This window comes from Rhea pennata, chromosome 2 (assembly GCF_028389875.1).
Source record: "Rhea pennata isolate bPtePen1 chromosome 2, bPtePen1.pri, whole genome shotgun sequence".
Taxonomy (NCBI): domain Eukaryota; kingdom Metazoa; phylum Chordata; class Aves; order Rheiformes; family Rheidae; genus Rhea; species Rhea pennata.
The window spans coordinates 48,153,056-48,179,370 of record NC_084664.1 but is presented as its reverse complement, the minus strand read 5'-3'; the positions used below and the strand labels follow the sequence as shown (position 1 = coordinate 48,179,370).

At 37.7% G+C, this 26,315-nt stretch overlaps 2 protein-coding genes across 3 annotated transcripts in view; one reads left to right on the top strand and one right to left on the bottom strand.

The window, feature by feature from the left end:
• Positions 1–16,262, top strand: part of NPHP3 (nephrocystin 3) — a 30,546-nt gene extending 14,284 nt beyond the window's left edge. Inside the window, exons 16-27 of the mRNA XM_062569425.1 lie at positions 999–1,137; positions 2,053–2,217; positions 2,902–2,996; positions 4,730–4,852; positions 5,240–5,429; positions 5,572–5,813; positions 6,248–6,323; positions 7,495–7,622; positions 9,765–10,005; positions 12,167–12,292; positions 13,151–13,266; positions 13,470–16,262. Coding sequence (XP_062425409.1) covers positions 999–1,137; positions 2,053–2,217; positions 2,902–2,996; positions 4,730–4,852; positions 5,240–5,429; positions 5,572–5,813; positions 6,248–6,323; positions 7,495–7,622; positions 9,765–10,005; positions 12,167–12,292; positions 13,151–13,266; positions 13,470–13,650 — 1,822 coding nt within the window. The 3' untranslated portion in view covers positions 13,651–16,262. The remainder of the gene's footprint in view (positions 1–998; positions 1,138–2,052; positions 2,218–2,901; positions 2,997–4,729; positions 4,853–5,239; positions 5,430–5,571; positions 5,814–6,247; positions 6,324–7,494; positions 7,623–9,764; positions 10,006–12,166; positions 12,293–13,150; positions 13,267–13,469) is intronic.
• UBA5 (ubiquitin like modifier activating enzyme 5) lies at positions 15,761–26,098 on the bottom strand. Of its 2 annotated transcripts, XM_062569426.1 has the most exons (12): positions 25,952–26,098; positions 25,367–25,412; positions 25,185–25,274; positions 24,008–24,117; positions 23,525–23,611; positions 22,723–22,807; positions 21,744–21,848; positions 21,432–21,559; positions 20,159–20,294; positions 19,657–19,732; positions 18,699–18,805; positions 15,761–18,100 (listed from the first exon to the last, which is right to left on the bottom strand). In XM_062569426.1, the coding sequence occupies exons 1-12, from the start codon at positions 26,086–26,088 to the stop codon at positions 18,017–18,019; spliced, it is 1,191 nt and encodes a 396-aa protein (XP_062425410.1). In that variant the 5' UTR covers positions 26,089–26,098; the 3' UTR covers positions 15,761–18,016. The 2 variants fall into 2 exon arrangements, with proteins under 2 accessions (XP_062425410.1, XP_062425411.1); XM_062569427.1 differs by lacking the exons at positions 25,367–25,412; positions 25,952–26,098 and having other exon boundaries at positions 25,190–25,276.
• Positions 26,099–26,315: the final 217 nt, after the last annotated feature.

The following is a 26,315-nucleotide window of genomic DNA, read 5'->3' as shown; positions in this document are numbered from 1 at the left end:
TTTATCACTATGTCAGAAAGTGCCAAGTAGCTTTGCTGCATTTTTAAATACATTGATATAAGAAAAAATAGCAGAATAAAATAGAAAGTTATTCCTCCTTCATTGACTGTGGATTAAACAGAGAAAAGATCAGCGAATCTGTGATCTCTGTAATTTTAATACTGAGTGAATGCAGATAGTTTGATCTGTCTGTTTTTAAGCCTTTTTTTTTTTTTTTTTTTTTTTGTATTTTTCTATTACTCTGATTTCTGGGTGTATCAGTTGCTTTAATGCTTTTTAATGTTATTTGGAGGAGTTGGTATTGTTCTGTTACATGCTTTAACTGAGATTGGTTGGGTTTACTGATGTACCAGGTAGTTTGCACTTTATATTTAAGTCTAAAAGGGAGCTCAGTAATTGTTTTGTCTGCCATCCTTTACACAGTATTTTGCCCTGTAATTCCTGCTGTTCTGAAAACTAATTTTCTGTGCAACAGAATGTGTAATAAGTGCATTAGTTTATTATTAACCTAGATTTATCTTGCTGAGAAATACTTGTTTTTAATATAGAGACTCCCAAAAGATTATACTTAAATAATGTCGTTGAGTTGACTGATTTTCATTATTTTGGGAGTTTTATTTTATGTTTTAGAATGCTTACTTGCTGTTGAAAATCTTGCTTCATAAATACACTAAATGCAGTTACGGCATCTAGTTTTGTATTTCTGTCTTTATCCAACTTAATGTTCTCATTCTGTGTTCCTGTTGAAGGAAAAGAACACTACAGTGTATTTTGGGAGGAAATAAGAATGTTGTAGATATTTAGAAAAATCAGGCAATATGACAGCAGTTGGCTTCAGGAATATCTCTTTCGGGTTTAATCTTGCCAGGTGCTGTGCATCTTTTAAGCACAGTAGGAATTCAGATCACTGTTGAGATGGAGCTCTTTGGTAGTTTCAGTTCATCTTGCTCAGCCAAATCGAATTTGTTAAACCATGCTCTTTTTGTCCATCTGCTCAGTGCTGGAAGTACAGGAAATATTGATGAAACCCTTCAACAGTGTTTCCAGTGTCAAGACACAGTGTCACTCTACAGGCTTGTTCTGCAATCAGTTCAAGAGTCGTTGAGGAATGACAAAGAGAAAGATCTTTTGAAAGAGGTAAGAAGACAATGCTTCAGTGTTTATACAGGAAATGTATATTCTTTCCTGTAGACAGTTTTTATTAAATGAAAAGTAAATACAGGTTTATGTTGGTTCCTATGTACAATTCAGAGATCATTACATTATTAGTGTAGAAGGGACAGTTGTGACCTCTTTGTCTTAAATTTCAACTAAGGTATTATCAAAAGTAGAACAGAACCATGGCGCTATTGCATAATGTAACATCAGCACTACCTTTGGTGTCCTAATCCAATGATTAACTATTATATCTGCTAAAATTTTACACCACATTTCTAATATAAATTCATTTAGATTTACTTTTTAGACAAGACCTTTATAACAATTACCTGCTAAACCAGAGAAACTCCATTATCAGAATTTGTTTTGCATATCAAACTACTACTGAACCTTCTTTTGATAAGCTAATTTGAGCATGGTAAATATAATCAACGCACAGTATCTTGTGAATGCAAGACACCACTTGTTTTGTGGTTCCTCTCCATGCTTCTGCAGAACTTCCTTAAGTTGTGTGGAACATTTATTGAATTAGGAAATGATCCTCAACAATTACTAGAAATTCCAGTAGTGTTTTGGTTCGGACAGTGTGAAAACTTTGGCATGCTTTACTTAGGTGAAAGTCCCTTATGATAATAGAATTACTGTTAGCTGAAATGTTTCAGAGGAAAGTTTCTGGAGCCATTTTTTGTCATAGATGTCAGTTAAAATACTAATCCATTATCACTGAGGATTGTTCTTTGAGGACAGAAAAGGGAAAGAGTTAATGTAAGTAGTTTTGTTCTTAGCGCATAAAGTTATACAATGATACACAGTATTTTTCTTAGAATTTCAGGCTAACTGAACTCTGCTGCAAATATTGCTAAGTGTGCAAGGTACTTTTTCTGCTTTCTGTAGGTTCTGTGTGTTATTGGTGTTAGCCACAATGGTATGAGTGAGTCAGAACTGATGGAACTTTATCCTGAACTGTCTTCTGCAATGCTAGCCTCGCTCGTTCACAGCCTGCACAAAATGTGTTTGCTGACGTATGGCTGTGGTTTGCTAAAATTCCAGCACCTCCAGGTAATTTTTATAATTCTAAACATGTGTAAGTGAAACTTCAGCAGTGCAAAAGCTTTCAGACTCTGGTTGCAGACTCTGGTTTTGACTGTATTAAGTTAAATGTGGGGAGCGTTTGAGTCCACTTGTGTTTACTCAGCTTTACAACTAGTTACATCTCAGCAGATATTCATCTTGGTTTCCTGTCTTCCCCTTTGAGAAATTCAGTTACTCACAGATTCTTGCTTTGTTACACTCTAAGCCTCTGCTGATTTTTAGATAAATTGTTGTATTAGCTAGATAGCCATTCATGTATTTATACTCTCTTCTGTTTTCTTTAACTTCTAGTCTAATGTTAGAATCCCCTTGAAAACTATTAGAGCTGTGGTATCAATACTGGTTGGTATTGTTCACCAGCTGAAAACCTGGCGTTCCATACCTTTAGACTAGAGTTCTGATCCATTAGTTGTTGACTCCAGATCTCCTCAAAAACAAGCAGAACTGAAGGAGAATGGAAAATGATCTGAATAACCTGAGCTTTGGTCTAATACAAGATGATCTGTTTATAGTACCTTTGTCATGGAAAGATTTTCATTCCACAGCACGTGACTGGTTTCATAATTAAATCTCATACAGTTTGCTGTGAATCATGAGAGCTTAATAACCAAACTAAATGCATTTTCTTTCTCTCAATTCTCTTCTCCTTAGGCTTGGGAAATGGTGAAATTGGAATGTATGGAAAGTGAAAATGCTATTTCTACCTATAGACAGAAACTAGTAGACTATTTCACCATGCAGCTAAGGTAAGTAAGAGTTCCTGAAGATGTGCTAAATTGCAGGCTTGTATAGCAGGCTTCTTTGACTCAGTATTGTAAATTATCCTTGCAAATGAACCCTTAAAAATAATAATTTTCAGTTTAGCAGCTCATTGATATATTGCTTCCTAATCTTGGAAAAAAATGAGGATATGCTGGGTATGGTGGTCATCCAAAAAAGTTATTGTGTGATAAGACAGGGCATGAATTCATTTTGTGCTAACTACTCCCATGCACGTTTTTAGCTCCCAGTAAATACTAGGAAATTTGAGGTTGCTTGAAGAAAAAAAGGAAAGACGTCCTTGAATTTGGCAAGTGATAAACACATACACAAGAGGAGGTCCAGTAAAACAGCTGAAAGGTTGCAGGTTCATAGAATCATAGAATCAGTAAGGTTGGAAGGGACCTCTGGAGATCATCTAGTCCAACCTCCCCACTCAGCAGGGTCACCTAGAGCATGTTAGACAGGGTTGCATCCAGGCGGGCCTTGAAGATCTCCAGAGAAGGAGACTCCACAGCCTCTCGGGGCAACCTGTGCCAGTGTTCCGTCACTCTCACAGGGAATAAATTCCCCCTCATGTTCAGGTGGAACTTCCTGTGCTTCAATTTCTGCCCATTGCCTCTTGTCCTGTCACATGGGACAACTGAAAAGAGTTTGTCCCTGTCCCCTTGACACCCTCCCTTCAGGTACTTGTACACACTGATAAGATCCCCCCTCAGTCTTCTCTTCCCCAGGCTGAAGAGGCCCAGCTCTCGCAGCCGTTCCTCACACAGCAGATGCTCCAGCCCTCTGATCACCCTCGTAGCCCTATGCTGGACTCTCTCCAGTAGCTCCATGTCTCTCTTGTACTGGGGAGCCCAGAACTGGACACAGTCCTCGAGATGAGACCTCACCAGGGCTGAGGAGAGGGGCAGGATCATCTCCTTCCACCTGCCGTCAACCTAATGCACCCCAGGATACCATTGGCCTTCTTGGCCACAAGGGCACCTTGCTGGCTCACTGTCAATCTGTCATCCCCCAACACTGCCTGCTCCTTCTCTGCAGAGCTGCTTTCCAGCAGGTCAGCCCCCAGCCTGTACTGGTGCCTACAGTTATTTTTCCCTAGGTGCAGGACTCTACATTTGCCCTTGTTGAACCTCATGAGGTTCCTCTCTGCCCAGCTCTCCAGCCTGTCCAGGTCTCTCTGAATGGCAGCACAGCCCTCAGGTGTATCAGTCACTCCTCCCAGCTTGGTATCATCAGCAGATTTGCTGAGGATGCACTCTGTCCCCTCATCCAGGTCAAGTCCAGCCTGATAACTGATTTGCCTTTACAGTCCTGAATTAGTGTGTCCTAACTCTACTCATCCTGTGATCTACTGCTCTTTGCTCCTCAAAGCACACACTGTTGAGTAGCAGAAAGCAAAGTGGGCCAGAGAAAGCCCCAGGGAAGGAGACACAACAGGACAACTGGTTGCTGTGGGGGTGCCAATCTGCTAGCAGACACAGATCAGCCTGTAGGGGAGGGAGTAGCTGCTGTCTGGTGGGGGTGCAGGGTACTTTGAGGTGAAGTTAAAATGAAGAGGTGAAAAAGTGGAGTACACAGTTCACATAGAAGTCTGTTTAAGCAAGTGTGGTTTGTTCAGGTATGGCATTTATATGCTTGCCTATCTTTCACATCAAATTGACAAGTTGTATTTGGCCTCTCACAGCTTGTATTTTGTGTACTTTTCGTTCAATAGTCGAGACCGAGTGACTTGGAGAAGTGCAGATGAACTTCCCTGGCTCTTCCAACAACAGGGTGACAAACAAAAGCTACACAAGTGTCTTTTGAATCTCTTTGTATCCCAGAACCTTTACAAAAGGTACAAAAGTAGCCACTGCTTTGACCGGTATAAACATTTCAAAGTAATTTTTTATCAAGCACATGAAATGTGAGGTAATCTCTAGTTATTACCTTTCAAAGGTAAATGACAGGAACTTAAAGTAGTAAGAGGCTAGAATATTAATCTGTTGGTGATGCTGTTATATAAATCATCTGTCTTTCTATGCTGTTACAAATGGGGGCCGGTAAAGGAATAAATACTGCTGTTGTACAGCAGTAGTCTCCATGAATTGTCTCTACAGCGTTTTTGAGCAGAAAGAGAAAATTCATGCTTATAGCCCTTTTCTTTTCTTCTTTTAGCCTAGCATGAATCTCAAGAGAGAGATTTCAGAGATAAGATGAGCTTCTTACTTCTTTGTTAAAACAGGGGACATTTTGCAGAATTGCTGAGTTACTGGCAGCTGGTTGGGAAAGATAAGAGTTCTATGGCAGCTGAATATTTTGACTCTCTGAAAGAATATGAAAAAAGCTGTGAGGGAGAGGAAAGTATGATCTGCCTGGCTGATCTTTATGAGACCCTGGGACGATTTCTTAAGGACTTAGGTCTTCTCAGTCAGGTAAGTACATTTAAAAAGTGTTGTAACAGCAAGCAGACAAATTAAGCAGAGCTCAGCGTGTACTTTCTTCGGCACTTGTTAAACTGTTGTAGCATACAGAATGTTGCCTACTGCCATCATATTCTCAGCTCCCCTACTACAGGCTGTAGCTCCTCTCCAGCGTTCTTTGGAGATTCGAGAGACTGCGCTGGATCCAGACCACCCAAGGGTGGCACAGTCACTCCACCAGCTAGCAGGAGTTTATGTTCAGTGGAAAAAGTTTGGAAATGCTGAACAGCTATATAAGCAGGCGCTGGAAATCTCTGAAAATGCTTATGGAGCTGAACATCCTCGAGTAGCCCGGGAACTTGATGCCCTTGCAACCTTGTACCAAAAGCAGAACAAGTAAGATTAACTGTACTGGTGCTTTTGTTTCATGCAGAGGTCATACAAAAATAACTTACCTGAGGTTTTTCCTGAAACCAGAATGCATCTGTGGCTCTTCTGTGGAGTTTTCTGCCTCCCAATGTAAAAGTGAGCATCCCCTGTGTAGTCTTGTAGCAGGCCACCCAGTAGGCTGAACCTTTGTACTCAGGACTCCCAGAACCTAACAGGTTAGAGATGTAGGAAGAGCACTGTTCATCCCTAAGCGTTTTAGATATTTTTGCCTTTGACAAAAAGTGTAAATTTTGTCAAGAATTAGTAAGAGGCTTTGGAATGGAAAGGAATTCATTCTCTCAAGCAACTTAGAAGCTTTCTAGGCATACTACCCAAAATATTCACTGATGCTATATTTGGCAGTCTGCTAACATTGCATAACATTCTGTAACTGTTTTCAGATACGAACAAGCTGAGCAGCTGAGGAAAAAGTCCTTCAAAATACGCCAAAAGGCAGCAAGGCGAAAAGGCAGTTTGGTAAGGGAAGTACTTGATATTTAATAGAAACGTTGGAAAGCTGTGCCTCTGGTATAGAAAATAAAGCGTGTCTGCAGAGCTGTTCTAGAAACCTGGTACTCAAGTGCTTTGGATAACTGCAGGCGTATGTAGTGAAGTGGTACAGCCGTAGCTTTGGTAACTACCCTTTCAAGTCTTCTGAAAGTGTAGGAGAATCAGTATAGCTGATAGAGTTAAAGGGGGCAGATGTATGGACACTTCAGATACTACAGTTTGGGGATGCAGAATTACTGCTGATAGAATTGGCTGTCAAAATGAGGATGGGGAAAAAGTGCTCTGCAGAGATAACAGGGCTTTTTACAAATACTATTGAACACAGTGCTTATGGCAATGGATAATCTCAGTGATAGTGTTAAGCACCATCCTGAGTTTTCTCTCAGTCTTTTCTTTTGTGTTTTTCAGCTACAAAATTCCTCTGATCATTCTTGAGCTGGGAGTTTGCTTGTTGTGTAGTATCCATTCTCTAAAGGTTTAGCAAGTAACTCTAGTTTACGACTGTGGTGAAAGTAGTGAAAAGCCACAAAAATGCTAGTCTTTCCACAGCATTTAAATACAAACAAATTCAGATCACAGGAATTTTGTCAACTTTTGTAATTAGTTTTGCTGCACAAATATTTTTGTTGAAACTGCAAAGGTCAAGAATTGGGCAGGGTGTGTAACAAAGGCTGCACTTTTTAATTTGCTTTGCATATAAGCATTGGCTTTGCAGCCTTTTTTTAAAACATGCATGTAAAACCTTGAAAAATACTCTTTTAATACATATATGGCATTTGATGTAGGAAATTAGCTTGATTTTTCATTTGGAGTTTTTAAAAAGAATTTCATCTAAACAGGTTATTTGAACTACTGAGTTCAAGCATCTTAGCCTGTGAGGTACAGGGAAAACGGAGCTAGAAGATGACACAGCTAGTTAGCCTGGAAGTCTGTGTTATTTCTGGGAAGTGTATTGGGTGAAATTCACTGTCAGATGTAAATGAGCAGAACGCTTATGCAGCACTTAGCCTGAAAGTAAGATGTAAATAGAGTTATTGTGTTTCTTTAGCACAAAATTGAGTGTTTCAATTTTCCATTCTTAGTAGTACACTGTAAAAGCAATGATAATTGGCTTACATTACCTTGTGTTTTGACGTAGTGTGGCTTTGCTCTCCTGCGTCAAAGAGCCCTGCAACTGGAAGAACTCACATTAGGCAAAGATACACCAGACAATGCTCGAACCCTCAATGAGCTTGGAGTCCTCTATTACCTGCAGAATAACCTTGAGTAAGTTTTATTCCTTGTGACATATCTTTTCTCATAGTTCTAAGTAGAAGCAAAGCTTTAGGAACAAGTATTAAATCTAAAGACATTCTCAGATACTCACTAGGATGCTGTTCCTGATTCATGCCACAAGTTTTTTGTTTACTGTGAAGTTAACTTATATTTTCTAGAGTAAATGCCATCAGGAAGTACTTATTAGCCAAGTCAGTGCATTTTCTGCATTTAGAATTGATGTTCCGCAGTTTACATTTTACTAGCCTTGCTCAAAATTTATGTAGTCTCTACTTAGAGTCACTGTTTTGTCACCCTCCTTTTGTAGTGTTCATCCTTGAACAGAAGGTTTTTCACAGCACTCAAAATGTCAGCTTTATTAGAAATCTTAATTTAAGTATTTATTCACCATGGTGGACTTCCTCAAGCTCTTACCCTGCAGGCCACTTAAGGGCAGAATATGACGGAGTGGCACGAAAGCTCTCTAGAAGCCAGGTGAAAAAGGGAAATGATGCAAGCAGAGCAGTTCTCATTGCATGATTAGGCATTCTTCTCACCAGCTTCTTTAGTCCACAGAGTATTCTAGAACTAAAAATTCACTGTAAGTGAATTTTAAACACACTATAAGTCCTCCTCTCCTGAGCTGAGTCTTTTTGATAAAGAAAGGAAGTGAACAGTAAATAAGCACAGAGTAAGTTCTGGAAGTGTTTTTACATTCTTCCTATATCTGATTTTTAAGCTGCCAGCAGTTGTTGGAGACCTATAGAAGTATGTTGCAATTTAGGATACCTGCCCATAGAGCCTCAGTTAAATGCAGGATCTTTACAATAAAGGAACTGATTTGTAACAGCTGTTGGAGGTTTCCCTCAGTTTACTATCATGAAGTCAAGCCAAAGTGAATGATTATAGAGGAGCAGCAGAGATAGGAGTAACTATCTGATTTCATGCAAGATCATTTTATGTTCCACACTGTTCATATTAAGTTCCTGTCTTAACACAGTCTACTTTTAGATTAACTGTTTTTCCGCGGTGTCATCAGGGAGCACAAGTATTTTTCTGGCTGAGGTTTAAATCATTTTTTCTTAGTGGAGTATTGTGCATCTGTTCTGAATCAGCAAGGCCGAGATCGATTTTTTTGCTCATTTGATGCAGTTAGAATGAAATCAATGACGGAAGGGTGCATCATTTTATCAATTGTTACATATTATCACACTTAGTCTTCTAGCCCTGACATAGAAAGAACACCTTCTGATGTTTGTTAAGAGCTCCAGAACTGAACCTGCTGTTCTGAGTGTAAACGAGCTCTTTCTCTATAATGTAAAATGGATTTTTTCCAATTTACTAAACTGACCTTTTGGGAATAGAACCACGCAGAATTTGTGTGTGTATCAGGATGACAAACTACCTAGTTACAACGGATGCTGCCAGGATTATGTGGGGATCGCCCATTGTTTGTGATAGACGACTGCTATAAATCTGCAGTGGATTAAAGTACTCTAGTGAGATAATAAAGTATGTACTTTTGGTAGGGAAACGCTTGAATAGTGCCGTTATAGAAAGTCTTTCTCACTTCATCACTTCCAGACAGACTCTACAATGAAAATCTTATCACATATATAAAACCTATTCCTGTCTCTCTACCTTTGGTATGAAAGCTATCTGCTGAACTGTATAATTTGTTTTATGATCTTTAAAGTTATTAGAAAAATGTGTGAGCCTTTACTCACATTCAACTATTGCTTTGTTCATAAAAGCATTTGACTGCTATGAAAAGTTGTGCAGAATGTCCAAGAATTGTAGGTCAAATAAAGAAATGGGTAGCTACAGAATAATGTAATGTTTGCTGAAATCTTCTAGACTGGCTTTTATATCCCTAGCAATGGGGCTTGGAGATGCACAGGAATGTGTTAATTAACTTTCTACCTTCATACTTATGGTTAGCCTGTATGGCAGGACTGTGGCATATATAGTTACTCACTGCTCAAATGACTTGCTAATCCTGCATGTGCTTGTCCAGAGGCAAATGAAAGCCCATTATCAGATGTCAGAATTTCTGCAGTTTCCGAGGCTGAGTTTATTCTGTCTCCAACAGCCACTACAGCCTATATAGATGTAACCGGTTTTAAAATATTACTGAACAAATGTGTTCTGTAGGACAGCAGAGCTTTTTCTGAAGCGTTCCTTGGAAATGAGAGAGAGAGTCCTGGGACCCAACCACCCAGACTGCGCACAGTCCCTCAACAATCTGGCAGCCTTGTACAATGAGAAGAAGCACTATGATAAGGCAGAGGAGCTCTATGAACGAGCTTTAGACATCAGGAGAAGAGCGCTGGCTCCAGATCATCCCTCCTTGGCTTATACCGTGAAACACCTTGCAGTGCTGTACAAAAAGATGGTGAGCATAGGCCTGTTACCTTTTTTCGTACCAGCTCAAATGACTGTAACACCTTGCAGAGTCACAGTCTTTCTGTCCAGGAGTGAGGCGTGGGAGTTTTGTGAGATACTGGTATCTTACACGTACGCTTACGAGATGTAGTTAAGTGGCCTCAGTCTGTTATCAAAAGGCCCAGTACCTTTTGCAGGACACACTTTATGTAAAGATAAGCTGTTTATGAATAAAGTCTTCGGTGTCCTGCATGCTTACATGCTCCCTTTATCATGTAGATGAAGCTGCTCAGTATTCATCATAAAAGGGAATCTCTGATTTGTTCAAAGCTACTGTTAGAGCTGCAGTGAGGGAATCTCTTCCCAGCTGTGTTTTAGGTTCTTTGGTATCTGGTACATGACATCCAAGAACAAAAGTTCTGTCAGATGTGTCTTGATGGAAAGATTGTGTGTTAAGGTCTAAGAATAGTTCTCCCTGTTTTTACATACGACCTTGAACTGTATAGTTGAACTGACAGTTACTTTAAGACTTGTGAGGTAGATAATACTTTACAAACTGTATGGCTGAGCCACTTTCAGCTTGGTTTGGTTCACTGAAAGATGACAGTTCTTCCCTGTTGGAAACTCTAACTACATGGAATTAAGTTAACAGTAATACAAAATTCTCTGAGTTTCATCACTTCAGAATGCTTTCTGAACGTTAGTATTTGCAGTTGATCACTCTAACTATTCATTATCATCACTGGATGAGTAATGTCTAGCTCTGGCAGTATTTATCTCAGTCTGTCTTTGGACAGGCAGTTACAAGATTCCACATACACAGATCAGCTCTCTAGCTTAGTTAGCATTTCTAGCTAACCAGTTTCAAATTTAGAGGAGGATAACAGTAATTTTTTTTCTTATGTACTTCACATTTTACCATTCTTTAAAAGGAAATAATCTTTGAGGATCATCTCTTGGATCAAATTTTCCTGGGCTTTGCACAGTAACTGCTGCCTGATAGTTTGTGTGCTAAGTGGCTTTGGGTCACATGTTCTGTGCTCACTTCAGCTTAGAATTTTGATGCTGCTAGAGACCTGTAACTATGCAAAAACACTCCGTATTTGCATCAAATAGTTCTCTATCGGTTTGAAGGAGCATAAATTAAAATGCACAGTGAACCAGTGACGCAAGGAAGAGTGGAGGAAGAAAAGGGACAGGAGTCTGATACAGAAAATGACAACTCTTTATAGATAAGTACTGAAACCATATGACTTGCAGATCAGCACACAGTGATGCTCTGAAGAAATAAGGCTGAAGTTTAAACTTGAAGTTTGCAATTATAATGAAGGATTATGCAATGGAAGTTTGCAGTTATTGATTTTCTAATTGCTATTAAGTATGAGAATTCACATTCTGATAGTGGAAAACTAAGCGTATTTCCTAAGTATATCCAGTTAATGTGTGAACAGATTTAAGCCTGGAGCAGAACAGATTTACTGTTGGGAAAATAATCATCTACAGTAAACTAGTTGGAAAAAAAGAGGGGCCAGGAACGAAAGTCAAAAAGCTGAGTTCTCAGTATAGTGAATGGGAAGAGATTTGAAATGGCATTGAGCACTGCAGGTGTTCCAAAGAAAACAATGTGAACACCATTTTTGTAAACAGAAAACTACTCAAAACTGCTCAAAAGTTAAAGCACCTACATTGCCGTATCACCAGTAAAATTTAGGCTCTTTAAGACCAAAGTAAATGCTCTACTCTGTCACTTATGGCAGGATGAGGGAATGTAGATGAAGAAAACTATTTGGAGAAAAGTAAAACTGAAAATTTTTTTTAAGTCTTCTGAATTAGACACTCATGGGAAAAATTTAAATATTGAAAGAAGGAAGATGTAACCAATAGTAAACATAGTCAAGGAACACATTCCCAATCCTGTAGCATACGAAATTATTTTAATTTAGATGTAAGGATTTCATTAAGATTGAATATACTCAATAACTTTTTGCAAAACAGATTCTAATATTCACAACAACAAATCTGTGCTGAATATAACTATGAGTTGACCCAAATTAAACCCTTCTTCTGGAAATAATTTCAACTTCTCCAGGCTTTTCATTGTAAAAAGATTTTAGTGTTACCATTTTGGCATACCAAGATAGCAGAATCATTTTTTGTCGGTTATTTTCTAGGGAAAACTTGACAAGGCTGTTCCTCTGTATGAACTAGCTGTTGAAATTCGACAGAAATCATTTGGCCCAAAACACCCTAGTGTAGCTACTGCTTTGGTGAATCTTGCTGTTCTTTATTGTCAGATGGTAAGTTCTTCATGTCCTACATGTTTATTATTCTTATCTAATGCCTTTTTTTATGAGTGCGCCTAAATGATAGCAAAGGAATGCAATTGCATTTAAAAGAGAACTCCTTATAGGACTTGCCAATTCTTAGGTTCCAACAAGCAAGGAAAATGTATGCAGGCAATAGGTAATTGCTGTGACTGACATTGCAGAAGGACGCTTGGGCTAATGCTCTTTAAAGTATTCACAGTTTCCCACGTCATTTTAAGACTACAGCTAGAATGTAGTACTTCCCTCAGTACAACAGTACTCCCAGTGTGATGGAGGACAGCTACACCACTGGCTCAGTGGGAAATGTTACCCATTGAAATACATGTCCATGAATGACAAGTGCCCACCTTTATCAGCTATAACTCTGTGTAACTAAAAATCTGAGCTAGCTACACCAGTTGACTTTGTAGTCTACATTAACATGAGATTTGAGAAAATGTAATCAGCCTGTTGCCCGGTTCCTTACTTAGCATCAGTGGGAGCAAGCTGTAGGTTGTTTTCTTGTTTTCCACTTTCTTGTAGTCTATCTGATTTAAGCAGAGATTAAAGCTAGTTCAGGTGAAATGCTTAAAGAGCATTTGATAAAACAGTCAGGTATGTAGGCTGAAATTTTCAAAGCTGCCTAAGAAGTTCAGCCCCTAATAAATTGAATTGCTTTGACAGTCTCAATCATCATCATCATCTGTCAACAATAGTTCAGAAAAAAATCTCAGAAGACCTTTTCTGGTTGAATATGTATGAATTTGTATCTAGGATGTACTGATAGTATGTGGAAAAAAGGACAAATGTAACATAGCTCTCTAACAAACAACTTTCTACTAACCAAAGAAAAAGCAGGTTGAAGCTTTACCTCTTTATGAACGCGCATTAAAGATTTATGAAGACAGCTTTGGTCATATGCATCCTCGTGTGGGAGAAACTCTAAAGAACTTGGCTGTGCTTAGGTAAGATTATAAGTAAAAAAGTTCTGGGCATGTGAAGGGGGAACTACTATGAAAATTTGTAGATAAAATGTACAAGAATTGCATGTTTGTTAAGGAAGCAGAGAGCCTTAACTACATTTGCTGGTAGCAGTGTGCACATTTCAGACTGTGAATTGAGAGATTTCTTTAGTTTGTTTCAGTGTTGTTCTGCTCTTCTCCCAAAGCTATGAAGGGGGAGATTTTGAGAAGGCGGCTGAACTTTACAAGAGAGCTATGGAAATAAAAGAAGCAGAGACTTTGTTGATAGGTGGAAAAGCAACTTCCCGTCATTCATCAAGTGGAGACACATTCAGTTTGAAAAGCGCTTTGTCACCAAATGTTTTCCTGGAACATGGACAAAGGTGATATAATGCTGCTCAAATTTAAAGGTAGTCTCTATTGACATTTTAAGTTAGTCATAAAAATATTAAGAAGATCTATATTTCTTGGAATAAGAGAGTATTTTGGGACCTAAACCTGTCTTCCGGAATGAAAAGGAAAACACGTTTAAGATTGAAATCCTTTCATGTTAACTTTAAGGACTGTATAGTACAAAGTGAGTTTCTTTCATTGTATATAGACATGCATATTAATTAATTGCTCAAGTTATAGCTAATGCCAAAAACATGGTACTTTGACACCTCTTAGGCCAAGAGCCAGGATTATAACACAAAGATAGGTTGAAATAATTGTATATACTCTATGTGACAGTTCTTATTTCTGTGTTCCAGTGGCCTGGCTTAGGCCACTTACTTATGTATTTTTCGTTTCAACAACCTTTTCTGCCTTTTCAGGAGTTTTTAAAGATGTTTCTGTATAGATAGTAATTTTGAAAAAGTTAACTACTGTTCCACCCAAAGTTTTACTTGCAAGTTGGTTTCAGCTTTAAGAAGGCTTATATTCAAGGGACTTGTGAAAAAAAAAAGGGTTTCCCTGGGAAGAAAATATATTTAAATGTAACATCATCTACAGTTAAAGCTTTCCAAAGGATGTCAGATTCAGCTATGCTTAGTAGAAATACTTCCAGTGAGGAACTAGAATGAAGATGTGTATAACATGATTCCCTGTTGTTTATCCTCTGATGATATTTTCACTATTTAATCTCATTTAATCCCTTAAAATACAAGAAGGTTTGTATTAGCCAGAAAACTCATTGATACAGAATAATTTGTCTTCAGATAAATAGATACTACTCAAGTCTACAGGATGTACTTAGTATTCTGGTCACCTGGAAGTATCAATCTGAAGTATGTTTTTACTCAGTGCGTAAGCCTGTGAATCAGTTTTGTTGTAAAAAGTCTTTTAAAATATGTATTTAAAGGAATGTAAGTGAAAAATGAATTGAAACCTCACTATTATTTCAGATGTAACTAATGGATGTATATTTGATCTGGTTTGAAATTGCGAATGACTCTTATCTCAAAGGGGTACTTACCTTCCACAATCTTTTTTTGTGTTTTTTTAAGAGTTAAAATGAACTTTTCAGCTTTTGTTCTGATTAGAAAGGATTTAATGTTTTGGTAGGGCTATAACTTAGCAAATTACCAGTTTCATATTGTTCTAAACAGACATACAAACTCAAACTTGATCTTTTACATTAAATACTTATTTAAAAAAATACTCAAAAGGAGCACTTGAAGCTATTGCAATATAGCCACAGTCTACAGTTTGTACTAGCTTTGTTTTTTTTTTTTCTTACTTCAGAAAACAGTTCTGCTCATAAGTTTTGCATTGTATTCCAACTACCTTACGGGCTTGTTCCTTTGCAGGAATCCTACAGAGTTAAGAAACAAACAAGCCCCCCAATCATCTCACTTCTCCATTAATCAAAAGCCTGTATTTGTTCCGGTTACTTACTCTTCTCATACCTGATAAATTCCTCCAGCAAGGACAGTGTTGCACAGTAGCAGGTGCCTGGATTAGCCTGTCAGTGCTGCTCAGATTTTAACATGTATAATGGTATCTTCCTCTCCTAAGCAGTTTTCCTTCACATTGATAGCTGAAGTGAAGAAGAACCTTCAGTGTCCTATTGAACTTTCCCCACTGAATGATTTCCGACTCATAAATTGTTACTATTCTTTCCTTAATTTACTTCACTCCCCTTTTTTTCCCTAGGTGAAGTGCACTGTTACTTTTGAAAGAAAAATCAGTCCCTTAAAAGTAGCAATTTGCAACCACTCGTGGTCCATGAGCAAAGACAGTGAGCAATTTGCTTTCCCTGACAACTTGAAGAAGAGTTCTTATGGAAAGCATGATCGTGAGCAAGAGTGGAGGATCTTGCTGGTCACGACTGTGCTCTCCCGACAGTTGCTCATGTGGTTGTTGTTTTACCTCACACACATAAGAGTAATTTGTATAGCTAGTGTAAGCCAAACACTGTAATATATTTAATACTTCTGTACAGGAAAATCCACCTCAAAACAGGAAGTCTTCAGATTCAAAGGAGATTTAATAATACAGCCAGAATACCAACATCTCAATAACATTCATGATGCACTGTAGGAACTGAAACTTTATTAAAGATTGCTAAAAAACTGAACAAAGCCCAACTAATTGTTGCAATGTGCTCTGTTTATTATGCCACAACAGAAAGTCATAGATTTTCCATTAGGTTTTCAAGTCAATTATCTTTGTAAATGCCTTTTAATGGGAAAAAATGTCTTAATTTTAAGTTCAGTACTAAACTGAATTTTAACCATTAGTACACTCAAACTTATTTTGTAATTATTTCAAATTCTTGTGTATTAGTTGAAAGTGAGAAAGTAATACAAGAACCCTTTTGCATGCTCCAGAAGTGTGCTGATGATAACATAGGAGTTTGCTCCTAAAACTGTACATGAAATAAAACTGTAAGTAAACAGTTGCCTATTGTAAAGCTGTAAATCATGTGATAGCTGTAATATCTACAGCCAGTCTCAAGCTTAACTGAGTTGTCATAAAAATAAGTCAACCGTTTGCTTCAGAATCTCCATAGTAAAGTGTGTGCCTTGTTTTTATTGTTCCCAAAGGTAAAGTCTCTCACAAAGAAATAAAAATAACACTTAAATCGACATTTGGATCAAGCTAATGCAGACTCGGGAATGATGGGCTCTGGACTCTCTTTGATGCCAGTTCAAGAGCATACTTTTTTTAAATGATCACACTGTTTTATTTCCCCTTGCTCTGTACAGTTAAATCTCTAAAATCTAGTCTCTCCAGAACTGAACTCAACCTAAATCAAATCTTCTGTTTTATAGTATAATAAATCTCCCCTCCAAAAAGCATCAGTAGCTTCACAGATTATTTTTCTTCAAATACACTCTAGTATCAACTATGGGGGAGACAGATTTTTGAAGCTTGTAACTATTAAGAGCCCAGCAATTAGAAATACATTTTTAACCAAGTGTTCATTCAGCTCCCTAAGAAACAGAAGCATCTTCAAAATATTAGTAGTTGGATACTGTTACCATCATGTACTAGGCAGTTTTGTGTTGGTACCATCCTGCTCTGAAAAGGCTTTTGAACAGCAGAAGTTGAAAATACTTGCATTACATTAGAGACTGAAATGTACATTCTTCTAAGCCAAATCTAAATAGCAATAGAGTTCTGCAACAGACAACGAGAGCAGTTAAAAATATCTTAAATCAGCACTTCCAGTATATTAGTCATCTGTAGGGTACTAGCAATACAGAATGTGTACATTTACAGGATATTTTACAGGTCAGTTTAATACATGATAATTTAAAAGTTAGTAGTACTGTACTAACGTTATTTACAAGACAAATACAATAACTCAGATACTGCACTGAAGATACCTGCACCATTAAAAGTTTAAAGCATCTAATTTTAGAAACTTTTAATATGCAACTCAGATTAGTTATTTTCTCTAATACACCACATCAGATGGGTGTGGTTTAGAATTATAGTTAAGCTTTTAGAAATGAGCAAAAATAAAATATTTAGATTTTCAAAGGGAGATAAAATCTCCTATGTATTCCAGTGTTATGGGTAATTCTTACAGATTTCATCATAAGGATCATCTACCAGCTGAAGTGATGACTTGTTAATACCCTGTCAGCTAGCACAATTATCTACTAACAAAAAACCCCTCATGCCTTGTTAAGGCATACTCAAAAGCATGATCACAAGGGAAACATATATGCAGCTATTTAAGAACATGCAGTAGTAAAACTGACAAAACCAGAGAAATTTAAAAATATATTCCATCTCAGTGATGAATAGGCTAAAATGTTCCATTTACTCACAAAAAAATAACCACAGCACAATCCATGCCAAGAATTTAAGTAAAGACCAGTGAAAAGTAACTAGTACACGTGGATAGAAGACTGGAAGCAGCAATGAGTGAGGCACTGTCAGCCACTGACCTATTCAGTTCCACTCAGGCAAAGTGCGTGTTTCACTTGTCCTATATTATCTGCTCAGTTGATGACATCAGATGGCAGATAATGCACTATGCCTACTTTTGATGGTTTATCCATCACCTTTAATTTTCCACTGAATATCTGGACCCTAGAAACGTTGAGAGGTTAAAAGTTACAGAACTTACAATAGCACTTTTGTATTTTGAAGACATGTGAATAGGCATACAGAAATAAACAAGGTAACTTTGTCTCTTCCCAAGTAACAGTTCCATTTCATCAGAAGTTCAAAGATAAGCTTCACTGAAAAAAAGTCTGTTTTTCCTCATAATCCAATGTCAATCCAAATTCCCAGAAACTTAATATACATTTTGCTACATGTTTTTCATTTTGGCCATGAGTTCTTCTAGGCTTTCCTCAGACTCTGCCACTGTTTCCTCAATTACAGCACTCTCCTCCTATTAGTAACAGGAAAAAAAATCAGCAAGACAAATAGCACACAAAAACCCCCCTCCCAAAATTTGAGTTATGCAATGCCATTTTCTTAGAATCAAGAACCCAATCGTAAGGTTAGCTTCCAGTGATTTAACAGCAAAGTGGTCTACAAATGGTATGCTCCATTCTGATTAGGATTTAGAATGTTCTGGTAGCAATACATACAAATTGTGTTCCCCAGATACATTAATTTCACTTTGAATACATAATACTTTTAAAATACAAATATAGTAATAAAATATTAGTCACTAAAATATCAGCTGAGATAATCATGCTTGCTTATAACTAGAACACAAAATATGAAGTATGTTCACTTTGTCACCTCAAAACTACATTCACACTAACTTTAAAGAAATTTATTTTTCGGAAGAACAATTGAGACTGAATCACAGAAAACACTGGTGGTATGGGCTGAGATACAGTTTTACTGAATTTTTTAAGATAGATTTTTATTTTAGGTTTAAATGGTGCCCAAACTGATAGCTATTGTAAATTAAATGTATAAAATATACTTCAAAAATTAGTGCATTCTAAAACAATAAATAGTGAAGTGCATATTACCTTGTTTGGGATAGTATACGCTACAGTAATTCCTTCTGGAAGATCAGGTACTGGACCAGAAGCAGCCCTCAGCTCCTCTTCTGAAATTTCTGATACTAATTCGATGCCTTTGCATTAAAAAGGATTGAGAACCCCATTAAAAGAAAGTTCTTTAATCAATATGTTAGAGAAAAACTGCAGCTACTTTTCCGAAATACAGGAATTCTGAAATAGAAGATCTTTCTGCTTTTAACTACTTCACCCCCATTATCAACATGAAGTGTTTCCCTTTAGAATATATGAAACTATTCATACCGGTACCTTATGGGCAAGAGCTGTACTTCTGGACTAAACGTTATTTTCTCACATTAAATCTTATTCTGAGGACAGTTTTCCCAATGGTAAGGTAGGATTATTCTCTATATAATGTAATAAAAAGAACATGCGTATGCATTCTTTACATGTTTATAAAACAAAATGTCCTTACAGTTTCTTAAGAACAATTCTTTAAAATTTAAAGTCTTCAGAGCAATACAAAGAACTATGAGGAAGCCTTAGTATAAGTGGTGGTAGAAATGACAAATGCTCTTTAGATTTAGAAGGAAAATACAAATAAATTTTGACAAAAACAAAGACTTGTTTTGTGTATTAAAAGGTACCCACAATCTAATGAAAAATATTTTGACATTTTCGTATCTTCAGATCATCATCTGAGAAACTACTTTAAACATTGTTAACTCTTGAGCCTACTCAAGAGTTTACTTACTCACTTTAGTATACTTTAGTATACTAAAACTGCATCATCGGTTTGGGTTAACATTACTATCAAAACTACTGCAAAGCCAGCAGTAATCAAGCAACGTAAGGTACAAAAATAGGAATTGTGAAAGGTACCCTATACTGTGTTCACTCAAAATGAAGAATATAATTGAAATACTCGATACTGGTGACATCATTTAGTCTCCAGTTGATTACTTGCCCCAGTCATTGTCTTCATGTACTATTTCTTCTTCCTGTTCGATTACTTCTTGTTTTGATTGCACAGCTTCTTTCTTCTGAAGAAAGAATACACAAAAAACAATATATAGAGTAGGCCAATTTTCAACAAGATCAAGAAAGGCAAAATTTAATATTCACCATTATTTTAATATTTAATATATGCAGTCAGTTTAGAACTTTCTTAGGCATAAAAAGGCAAAGTACAAGCAAAAAGAAAATAAAAAAACCTTAACAGTCAAAGATAGTAACATATGACTACCAGAAAGGTGAGCGATTACTGCAGAAAACATCTTTATCCGATGCAACTGTATGCAAGTCATTTGGCCTACCTTTAAGATAACTGTAAGTATTTTTAGAAATTCACGTAATCATGCAAAGATAAGGCCACTGAAAACTGAAGTAGCGATGACAGTTTTCTTTTACTACCATTTCATAGCTGGCTTTGTTCTCAAGACTTTACTAAAGCGTAAGACCATTTTTACCTTATAATTTTCCTGCTGTTTTCTGCAATTTTGGTCACTGCATTGTGGGTTTGGTTTCATAGCCATAGTTGGAAAGAAATCCTGCATTGCGTTGTAACCAAGATAATAACTCACGGTGCCAAAATTCAGTAAATATCTAGAAAAACAAAATGAGAAAGCAGGTCCTTATATACAAATGCAAACGTAAGAGTTCAATTGTTCAGGCAATCCTTTTTTTTTTTTTTTCTCTCTCCCCCCAAAGAGCTTCTAGAGTGCACATTCATACCACTGACAGTAAGTGTAGTAGTAAAAAGCTACTGCAATTGTCCTAAAAGAAGCTGTGGTCACTTGAGTTACTGACAACAGCATAGCTGCATCAATACAGAATAGGCGTTGATGTGTTTGTATGAGAGTAAGTCAGCTACTGTCTCTGAAAATTGCTATGCAATTCTATGCAATACTTGTCTGCACAACTGAAAACAAAGTTTTGTTGTATACAGGCATAATTGCAAACATAGAAACTAGAAATTTTTGGACAACTCTGACAAAACCAAGCTGAAGCTAAAAATTGGCTAAACAAGATAAGATCCTATTCTCTAAATATATCTAAACAGAACTTTGAATACTGCATCCAACCACTTCCAAAATTTAAGCACTGAGAGAACTGAAGAAAACATCCTGCATGGAATTGGTAAGTTTTGATAATAAGATGCTGGGAAAAAATGATGGATCGTTTTGAAACTGAATAAAACAAACAAAAAAAATTGTTCAAAAATTTTCCCTGCAAGGAGATGACTATTTTTTAAACACCAGAAGTCGTGTGACAGTAGTTTTGAAAAACAATAAAATATTTCATATTGCTGTGTAACTATTCTTGTTTCACCTCAGATTTTTATAATACCAAGGCTGCAAGAAAAATTGTTTCTTTGTTCATGTACAAAATTTCAAAAGCAAGTTAGCCTATAGGTCAATGATGTCAAATGGGAGCTTGTTTAAATACAGAAACTAAGAGGAAAAAAACACAAACCTGTGTGTGTACACAGTAACAAGTCTTAGGCAAACCCTTAAGATCTTTCCTTGCCCTGAAAAATGCTATTAAAAATAGCAATGCCAAAATAAAGACTTTGGTGATGCTAGCAGTATATATTTCAGTCCTGTCTAATAATACCAATACCTTTAGGAAATAAGCCACAGATATTTAAAAAGAATCAGACTAATCATTATGAAAGATCTCTTCAGAGTTCTTCATACCATAGTGCTATACACACTGAGCAGCAGCAACTCGGTCACTTACTTCAGAACATTCTGTACAAGAATTCCTGCCACAACACCCATAGTGGTAGGAAGACTAGCTGCACAAACTCCTTCTCGTTTCAATGTTTTCTCATCAATATTTGCAGCAACTACAAGTGGAGGAGCACACTGTGGGAAATAATGAAATGCAATTTTAAAAATGCATTAAAAAACACAGATCACACGAACACCGTATTTTAAGCTACTCCCATCAGCTGTGCCAGGATCACATTTGCTAGCCAGCTGTCTTCATACTCCCAGTCCCATTTTAAAAAGAAAAAAAAAAAATCCAGTCCTGTGGAGCATTGCATACCGCAAAACAAGCAGATTCACCAGGTATGATCAGCTGTATATGTCCTGACACTGCATTTTCACTCACTCCAGATTCCATCCAGATTTGTCCAAGTTCATTACAGGCCTTAAAAAAGCCAGAAACGCACACATTAATGATGCGGAAGTTTAATGGAAAAATAAGCTGTAAATTGAAACTGATTAAACATACAGCCTTTCTGTCTTAAAGCTAGAAGATCATTAGTCAAGAGGAAGAACAGAAAAGGCAAGAAAGAAATTGTAAGAGTAAAAACGAAAGGACAAATTGAAGTTGTCCTCATGAAGCTAGGCCTTTGTGCTTGCATGAAGACCTGTTAAAACATAGACTATTGAATGATACAGGCCATTAGAAATCCCATTACTCCCAAAGCTAACTGGATGCACTACATCCTCATACTTTTAGTGGCATGGAGACAGCATGTCTGCGCATATTTGGTGTATATAATTTGTAGAACAGCTGAATGGTAACAGAAAACATGCATTTTGCATACTATTCTGCACTGGGTGCTACTGTAAAGAAAAACAGTGTGATTAGGTGCACAACCTTAAAACATTTTTAATATGTTAAAAGTCATGTGAAGTGCACAATTAGATATACATGGTTTTAAGGAGGCTTACAAGATTCAACATGCTAGGCTTTGATACTGCCTTCATAAAAAGAAAATAATTTTGAAATTCAGAGAGGATTTACAACACTTACTCCTTTACTAAACGTTATCTGCTAGGCATTTAAAAGACCACTTAAAAGACTGCAGTTGTACTTATCCACACAGATTGTGTTTTACAAGAACTGGATAAAGCCTCAGATTAAGTTAAAGAAACATGAGGAGAAACCTTCTCAAAAGATTCTTGGTAAGGTCCTGTCTTTTCTCTAGTCCATACAATTTCCAACTATTGTGGAAGAAAAATACTTCCTCCACAAACTTATCAAGAGTCCAAGCATGCCCTAGAGATGCCCTTACTGTGTTAATTGCCATGCGAGCTTCAAAGTTGTCCACGCAGCTTAGAACAAGATCGACAGGCTTCCCTTCCTCTAGTGCACCGTTACTGAAATAAATATTGAAGTTTGCATGAAATTGCTAGTGGACCAAAATACCAACATGACAATCAATATGCATCTTTAGATTAGAGAAATACACAGGAAGTATATTTATAAAACTTGTACCTTCTTTTGCATTTGCACAACTAGCACTGTATTTCAGCAGTAAAACAGCTGCCAGGAACAGCAGCACACTGAAGCTGGAATTCCAATACATGGGCACTTTAGATTAAGGGAAGTTTTATATAGTATACACTCGCATCTCTCTCAAGTGAAAAAAATGCAGTACAAAATACTAGGGCAAATAGTTTATCTTTGTACAATACACCTGCAAATAAGAAAAACTTATTTCAGAACTCACCTGTGAGATACACTAATAACTACTTTCTTTCTTTATACTATGAAGTGTACCTCAAACTACTAGAGCAGACAAAATGTGATTTGTTGCACTGTAATGGAAAAGCCAACATGACTCATAGCTTAACAAAATTTCATTGGAAATCTAAAGACGCACTAATACAATGTATTCCTACTTTACAGCAAACATAAATGTTCTTTAACAGTCTCTCAAGGACTACGCAGAAATGTGTCTTCATATACATGTATTTCCCACTGGTTTTCAGTTAAAAGTTACTAAATTAGAAAAAAATTTCAATGAAAATTGAGACTGTATTTAGAATCAAACACCAGCAGAAGTTAGCACTCCTTTTGTTGACAGATTTTACCTTATTCTATCCATGAAATGTTGAAAGTTGTCCAGTGTCGTGATGTTGTAGTTATGCACTTCAAACTGAACATCAGGGTTAATATTCCTTATAAAGGAAACAAAATGAGTCAATGCTAATAAATACAAGAGTAACTTGCACCCTATTTCCTAACTTCACAAGTGTTGCTAGTCTTAAACTTCCAGTCTGAAGTCTAATATGCCCAAATGGACAAAAATTCACAGATTAGATGAGAAGAAAAGCATACTAAAATGGTATAACAATCTTCTAAGCAAAATTAACTATACTTAAAAAGTACATTTACATTAATGTTCAATGATGCTTTTGTACTGGCAAAAAGTACCAACCATTTCCACTGCTGTTCTATATCCAAATTTCTAAATTAGACCATGCCACTTTAGCAACAGGTATTTCACTTCTAATCACCTGCATAATAGTATCCTGGGTAAATACATTTTGATACCCACTTTTCTAAATACATACCTCAAAGTATGCTCTGCTGCCTGCACTTTACTTAATCCAGCTTGATGAGGCTGGAAGAAGAGTCTGTTCATGTTTGCCAATTCCACTTTGTCATAATCAAACAGAAGCAGCTACAACAAAGGTTATAACAACACATGTGACTTCCTAAAGATTCTGCAACGAAAGCACTATGGTAAGCCATTTTAAATAACAAAACTCATCCTTGGAAGGAAAATAATAATCAGCAAAACCCCCAAAACTGCAGTCCCATCCGGTTCATATATAAAAAGTTACCAATGTTGTAAGTGCTGAATTCTAAGAACTATAATAATTATATATACATATGATATATACTATAAAATTTATAATAAATTACAAATTGTAGTAAGTGCTGATTGTAGGACTGAATTCTAACTTTTTAGTCGTGAAAATTACGATTAATATAAAGCAGTTTGTTAATTTGTTCTAAACTAGGTAGAATATTCAAGAGATTATCTACATGGACACTAATATGATCATCTTGTGTTCTCATATTCCTACTTGTCATTATGACATTAACTGGAAATATGTAATTTCTTTTATTTGTATCTTGGCATGTATTTCAAGGCACTTAAGATAATTGGATAATTCACTGACACTAATAGATTATTCTAAATTCTGAACTAGTAGTCTAGTGTCTTTTCCTAGGCCCAAGATGCTGACCTACAACAAACACTCCTTCAGAGAAAGCCTCTAATGTTTCATTTTTAGCCACTAAGAATTTCACGTTAAACTGAGTTTTGTGACAAAACTGTCTGTTTGAAATTTACTGCCCTTCAGTTCTGTTGATATCGCCTTTTTCTTCAAAATGCAGGATTTGGTCTTTGCAAGTTCTCCTTTTTCTCTTTGTTTTCCCATTGCAATAATCCCATATGATGAACATTAAAAGACAGATGGACTTCTAAGAGGGCACAGAGAAGACAAGCATCCAAACAAAAATCATCCATGTGACACAGAACGAAGCCCTACATAAGTCATTTTTACTAGCATAAGACAGACATCAAGACCATTCATGTCGTCTACATGCTGTTCTTGAGCACTTGCTTCAAGATACTTTTATTGGAACAAAATCAACTAAGGGAAATCTTATCTATCTCTTTATAGAGAGAACTAACCTGAACCACTATGAAGGAATAAAAGGAAAAAAAAAAGTCATTACCTTACCAATGCCACATCTTGTCAACATTTCAGCAGTTACACTGCCAACTCCACCTACACCCACTATCGCAACCGTAAAGGTACGGATTTTCTGTATGAAGAAATAAACCACCAATCAGTACGTCAAATGTGATCCAATAAGAGAGGGAAAAAAAAGTTGTTTTAATGCAAATACAGTCCTACCTCATAGTCCTTGACTATTCCCATTCTTTTTAACGCCATCAGACGGCTACAAAGGAAAAAAGCAATAGCTTCATCAAAAGGCTTCTAACTGTAATTTTCCTTTTCAGATATTTAAAATCATACTTATTTTAAAGATAAGTCATCCAAACAACAAACTCAAGCCTGCAGTTCTCACAGCAGTTAGGACTGCCAGCTAGACACAGTCTAAACAACATTGTAGGTATCTCCCTAATAGCAACACCAACGACTGCAGAAGCTCGGACGCCTTTTTTTTTTTTTTTTTTTTTTTTTTTTCCAGTGTAAACAACATCAGTGAAATTGGATCCCAGATGCTCAAGACCCCCTGTAAAACAAGCTTTAAAGGAAGCAAAGGAGGAAGGAGAGGAAGGCCTCAAGCAACGGCCGCCCTGGCCTGGCCTGGCCTGGCCTGGCCTGGCCTGGCCCGGCCTGGCCCGGCCCGGCCCGGCCCGGCCCTCTCTTGCAGCTTTAACCGTTCAGCCGGCCAGGTTTTCTCGCCGCCTCCGCAGCGGCCCGGCCGGGACCCCGCAGCCTCCGCCCCCGGCCGAGGCTCCGCGGCGGCAGCACCTGTACGGGTTGGAGTCCGTCACCTCGGCGCTCATGTTCTCGACGGGGGCCCGCGCCGGCGGCCGCCCGCCCATCGCGCGCGCCAGCTCCGCCTCCAGCTCCCGCACGCGCCGCTCCAGCCGGCTCCGCTCCGCCATGGCGGCGGCGGCGGCTCCGCAGCGACACGTCCGCCCTCCCCGGCGGAACTTCCGGGAGACCGCGGCGCGCCGGCCCCTGCGCGCGCCGGCCCCGCGGGCAGCGTTCCGGGCGGGCCTTGGCGGTGACCGAGGGCCGCAGCCACGCCGGCTGGCCAGCTGCGAGCCCCGGCGGCGGCAAGGGAGCGGCGTGGCGCCCGGGGCGGGCGCAAACCGCCGCAGTCTCCGCG

Excerpts from the sequence above, each read along its gene's own strand:
- UBA5 (XM_062569426.1), bottom strand. The coding sequence starts at position 26,088 with ATGGCGGAGCGGAGCCGGCTGGAGCGGCGCGTGCGGGAGCTGGAGGCG. Across the intron at positions 23,612-24,007 it reads GCAGCAGAGCATACTTTGAG|GAATATTAACCCTGATGTTC; the intron begins GTATGTATTTAG and ends TTCCTTTATAAG. Across the intron at positions 20,295-21,431 it reads CTTGTACAGAATGTTCTGAA|ATATTTACTGAATTTTGGCA; the intron begins GTAAGTGACCGA and ends TTGTTTTTCTAG.